The following is a 6,000-nucleotide window of genomic DNA, read 5'->3' as shown; positions in this document are numbered from 1 at the left end:
GCACGTGCCTAGTGGGCCTATTTGCTAATCTGCCACTGGGTGCAACCACAGGTGGGGTGTAGGGGGCATTGCCCTTTCAACCTTCGATGGAAGTCAATTCTAGGGGGGGCAAACATTAACGGCCAAGGGCATCTGCAGGAGAGGCACAAAGGAGCAATTGCCCTCCTAGATTTCAAATTTTATGCAAATAAAAATACATTTTGTAAAATTTTCTTGCTCACTTCGCTCGCAATTTCATTGTTTTCTGTAATGTATTTAAATAATATGCATTGTATATATTGAATAAACTTTGGATACATACACAATTTAGTGTTCGCATGTTGCATATGTATTTTCTTATTTTATATCGCTTCATGTTGCATAATACCATGAAAGTTATACATGTTATATGTACAAAATGAATTATCTTCGGAATGCATTTACTATTAATTTTCTGCCATTAGCTATGTGAAATTGAACATGTTGAAAAAATATTTCAAATCGTTTGTTCCAAACAAATGCTTTAGCATAATTTATGAGGATATTAACTTTTCATACTAGTAGTACTAGTAATAATAATCATGTCATTATTATTATTGGTACTTGCCCTCTCCAGACAAAAATTCGTGGTTGGCCTCTGGTCCTTTGTGAGTGTTTTTTATCAATTTCATCTATATTTTGTAATAGTAATGGATAATATGTAATACATTGTAATGTTATATGACGTTTCCTATACCAATCTTGTAATTAGTGTTACATGTATGGTTCTTACAGGAAATAAATCTATCACACACATTCTCATCGTCGCGATTAGCCAAGAGCGGAAGAGCGACGTTAAATAAAAAAAATAAAAATCTATTATTTTTTTATATTCAGTGGGCCCTTGGCCAAGTATTCCACCCCAAAAAAGAGGATATATATCAAAGGCAGGAAAAGGTAGCAAAATGAGAACTGACTACTAAAAACAGTCCATTTCGAAAATGCTGGATATGTCAATGCACACCACTTTTTTTTATCTGCACTTAACGACGAATCACGATACCACATAATAATATTATTGATAATAACAATAACACACATTATTGAGTGGGTTCGGCCCCCAGGCACTGCTTTTCAAAATACTCTGTCATCACTTTTGTGGTCACGTTCACTTCTAGCTACTCATTGGACTATAGGGTTGGCAGCACTGGTTGGTGTGCTGTCTCTTTCAGTTTCACTTTCTCATTGTGTGCGGACACAGCGGAAGGCAAGACTGCATTTCAATTTCTTGATGCAACGCTGCTGACAGTGCAAGACACAAGTGGTGCAGTTTACCATGTGGTGATAGACATTAAAAGTAACAGAGGTACAGGCGATAAGGAGTATGTATTAATAAAAATTTAGACTGAAGATACATACAAAGTATTTTTTTATCATCAACATGCCAAGGGGAAAGCCAGGTAACTTCACAATAGCTAGTTCTGAATATGTTTTTGTATGCATTATGTGCGGCCGCTTCGCAGTGACACTAAAAAATATCAGAATGTGTGTGATATGAAAGAAAAATGGAATGAATATTAATAATAAATAATAAATGAAATATTAACATGGTTACTTGGAATCTTCCAATTTTTAAAAAGTACAGAAGACGAAATCCCTTCCCACACAAAGGACGTTGTTTAAAAAAAAATCGCCCCACTGTAAAGTTTGCCAGTCAGTTAAAAGAACGGTGGAAAGTATTCTGTAATTTAGTGACAATAATTTATCTCAAATGTAATAATAAGAATACAACCAAAATTTTTTCGGGTAACAGTATGGTATAGTGAAAGCACATTTCACTTGTATATTTCCTAATTATTTACATTTGTACTTACGTGTTATGCATAGCGGGACATTTTTGAACGTGGGATTTTGCTTTTTTCACTGAAAAAAGCGTGATTTTTCACATTAAGAGTATTTATTGTTCGTTGCTAATTCGGGGGCAAATCTTGATTCACGTTGTATATCGTCAGCTGATATGCAGTGTTTCCAAACTTATTAACCGAAAAATGCCGCACAAACTATTCACAGAAGGTTTTTAAGCGAAAATTGATCCACAAACCATTCATGGAAGGTTAGGTTAGGCAAACATAGAAAATTAAATTGGAAAGAAAAAAAGCCGTTCACACGTCATCTTGTAAAACTACCGCGTGGTTGCTACAGTAACACTTATTATCCGAAAAATGCCGCACAAACTATTCAGTTTTTTAAGTGAAAGTTGATCCACAAACCATTCACGGAAGGTTAGGTTAGGTTCAGTTAGGTTAGGCAAACAGAAAATTAAATTTGAAAAAAAAAAACCCTGCTCACATGTCATCTTGTAAAACTACCGCGTGGTTGCTACACTAACATGGGGTTACATAATCAAACGCACGGAACATTTGATTCACGTAGTCAATGGTAAGAGACCTGTAGGAAGGCCAAGACTGAGATGGACCTAAAGGAAATCTGTAGGGATGGAAAAGAGTATATAGATCTTGCTCAAGATAGGGAAACATGGAAGGCCTGTGTTGCTGCAGCCATGAACCTTCGGGTTTAAGAAGGCTAGAGAGTTAGTTTAGTTAGCTCTTGCAACCATTACCATTGACTATCGTGCCTCGGAGATACATTAATGTCGAAAAATACATGATTTACCGGCCGAATAAGTTGAACGAATGGAGAAAACGGTAAATGTCTATTATATCGGAGACACAATTCTTCATTTTTACAGAAGAAACTACTTATGGAAATGAGTTTCTGTAGTATTTTGAAAGTTCGTGGAGGTATTTTCTCACCGTAGAATGCTGCACAACAAGAAAAGCACTTTTGATATAATAAACTTGCATTTTGGGCAAAACGACAACATTATGCCGTTGTTTCCATTATGTACCTGCAGATGGCAAAAGCATTGAAACTCACACGGTCTCGTAAGTGTTTCCAAACGTGCCTTTTTACCAGAATTTTTTAATTTTTTTTTTAACTATGCTTACCTAACCCAACCTAACCTTGCCGGAAATTGTTCGTTGGGCTATCGTGAATGGTTTTTGGGGCTAACCATCAATGGTTTGTGATGACATAATGAACACGAAAGTAGGTATTTTTCGGTTAAGAAGGCTGCAACACTGCATACCCACTCCGAATCGACAAAACACAAGCACGACGCACGATGATCCACAGCTGTGCGCGCCATATTGTATGTTCCGCAACGGAAGAAAGGACCCAAAAGAATTACTCGTAATGTGAAAAATTGAAGTTGAAAATGAATGAAAATTGTCCCAGTCTTGATTTTTGTCCACAAGGATTTGGGTAAGTAATTAATTGTTATTGATGGAATGTGATGAAAAAATACAGTCACCAGTATCGCTGAATTAATTATATGTATACAAAACAACTATTGCATAATAAATTGGGCTGAACTTCATTTTGTTCAATTCCGATTTAATCATGGTATGTAGGCATTTTTTTCATGGTACGATTTCTCTTTATACCTGTTAACACATACTTCGGAGTTCAGCGATTACTTACTGCATGTTTGCTTGGGAATGCTTTTTCAACCAGCCATTTGTTCACTGTCATCTTGGTTAGTTAGGTTAGGCAAGTCAGGTTTAGGGCTCTAGCATTACAATAATTTCCCCAAATGCTTTCAACATCGCAGTTTGCTGGTCTCAAGCACAGCACACCTTCGAGCCTCATGTTGGCAGTAGCCAATTACTTTTACTTTTTCAAATTTACTGTAACAATCAATTCTGCAATACTTCGCCTTTCTCCCATTAAACTTTGGAAATATCATTAAACATTCGGAACCATTACCAAACTGTTGGGAAGTTAGCCTGGAGGTAAATGTACATAATACAGCAATTAACACAAGAGGTACAAAAGCAACCAAAATAAAAATTGGACAGATAGTGAATTTCAGAAAACATCAATATATTTGTGCACATCACTTCTTACACTTCAGATCAATAGAAATGAAACATCATGTTCATTAATTATTTATATGTTTTTCTATTACAAAAGTGATGAATATACTGTTCAAATCACACACATGCTTAACAACAATAATATTTCTTTAATACTGCACTACAACTTGTGTTGTAAGAAGATTAAGCATTTTTTAAAAAAATTATATAAATTTATTTCATTGTACACCTTTTAATGTAGTTAAGTTTAAGATTTTTTTAGGCAATGGTTCCGATAGTTTCATGATATTTTTCAAGTTCTAGCAGGAAAACTAATTTTCGTAGAATTTTGGCAATCATGATCACACAAAATTTGAACCTTCCTCAAAATAATGAGCACTGTTTGGATTTAGAAAGAAAAAAAATATGTTGAAGAAATAACAAAAAACAACTTAAAAATTACCTTACGTTAGTATGCGCGCTTCTCATGGACAATGTATTTTCTGTTGACAAGCAAGTGGATGTATCGTAGACTACTGGGAATTAATGCAGAAGTAAATCAGAATCTTAGTAGAATGCATTTAGGGACTTTATTTTAATGCTAATAGAACCAAAGTGGGTCTGCCTAAGCTAACTACAAAAGCATATATTGAACAGAATCTTAAGTAATTGCTAAAAATCCGCAGTATGTGTTAACAGAAGTAAATCGAAATCAAACCATGTTAAAATCGCAATAAAACAAAAGGAACTTGCCCCCTTTTTTAAAAGCTTATTTGATAAAGCAAAATGCACCACAATTAGATTGTGGGTATTATTATTATTAACAATCAATTTCCTTTTATATCTTGCAGGTGGTTTGGAAACACACTTGCATAAGAACGCTGAATTGTATTTTGAGTACCTTGAAAGAAAAGGTTACTTGGGATGTGGCGGAGACATACAGAAGAGGGATGTGTACAGTATCTTCGATGATGAGTTCCAACCTAAGTATAAGACTCACATCAATCATACAAACCTACTCACAGTACTTGGCAGAGCTCGTCTCCTTGAGAAAAATGCTGGAGACAAGGCGACTGTTAAATTCAAACAAGAGAAGCTTATGGAGATTAGGAATAAGACACGGAGACAACCAAGTAAGCAATTATGGAACTTTCTTTTTTTAGCATGGACAACTTTTCATTCTAAGAATTCCATTGCAAGTCAGTGGGATTGTTACAACCCAGAAGTGTCTGTGACTGTAACTGTCACGATAGTATAGTATCGAAAGTTGTAGAGTAAAAAAAAAGCATGGTTGGCTGCAGCATTTTGCAATTACATGTAAAAACAAAGGTTTTCTGCATGACACACAAATTATGCATAAAACACATATAAGACGTAAAAGTACGTAAAAAATCAGAATCAAACAAAAATTAAAAGAAAACATGGTACTTCTCTCATAATACAGGGTGAGTCATAAGTAACCATACAGATGGTGAAAACGGTGACTAATGTTTATTTTTCCTTTTCAGGCAGGTGAACCAATGAAGAAGAGATGCCACTAACGAAGGAAGAATGGATTGACATCATTCTGTTGGCTGGGAGTGGTACCATCCGTCATGTAGCATGTACATGCAATGCAACCCACAGAACGCAGATAACCCATGACACCGTGGACAAACTTATCAAGAAATTCAGAAAGACAGGTTCCGTCTCCCGACGAAAGCAGGCCTGGAAGACCAAGGACAGCAACAGATGAACCTGTGCTTCTGAATTTCTTGATAAGTTCTGTGGGTTGCATTGCATGTACGTGCTACATGACGGATGGTACCACTCCCAGCCAACAGAATGATGTCAATCCATTCTTCCTTCGTTAGTGGCATCTCTTCTTCATTGGTTCACCTGCCTCAAAAGGAAAAAATAAACATTAGTCACCATTTTCACCATTTGTATGGAGACTTATGATTCACCCTGTATTTCAAACACACTCAATGTTTTGTAAGTTAGATCAGTCACAGCAAGCAACCATAGGAAAATAAGAACAACTTCACAAACACACTATGAAAATGTCTTATTTTTTTACAAAGAGACACACCGAACCTAACAATCAGCACGAAATGAAAGAATTATCTTATGAGAGAACATGCAT

General features: G+C 35.8%; 1 protein-coding gene across 2 annotated transcripts in view; it reads left to right on the top strand.

Annotated features, from left to right (window-relative positions):
• The first annotated feature begins 1,197 nt into the window (after positions 1-1,197).
• Positions 1,198-6,000, top strand: part of LOC145982064 (putative helicase MOV-10) — an 85,776-nt gene continuing 80,973 nt past the window's right edge. For both annotated transcript variants that reach the window (XM_083115656.1, XM_083115655.1), the window contains exons 1-2: positions 1,198-1,418; positions 4,727-5,008. In XM_083115656.1, coding sequence (XP_082971782.1) covers positions 1,400-1,418; positions 4,727-5,008 — 301 coding nt within the window. In that variant the 5' untranslated portion in view covers positions 1,198-1,399. The remainder of the gene's footprint in view (positions 1,419-4,726; positions 5,009-6,000) is intronic.

This window comes from Lepisma saccharinum, chromosome 30 (genome assembly GCF_977018435.1).
Source record: "Lepisma saccharinum chromosome 30, izLepSacc3.1, whole genome shotgun sequence".
NCBI lineage: Eukaryota > Metazoa > Arthropoda > Insecta > Zygentoma > Lepismatidae > Lepisma > Lepisma saccharinum.
The sequence above is the reverse complement of the archived record's forward strand: the minus strand, read 5'-3'. Positions and strand labels throughout refer to the sequence as shown.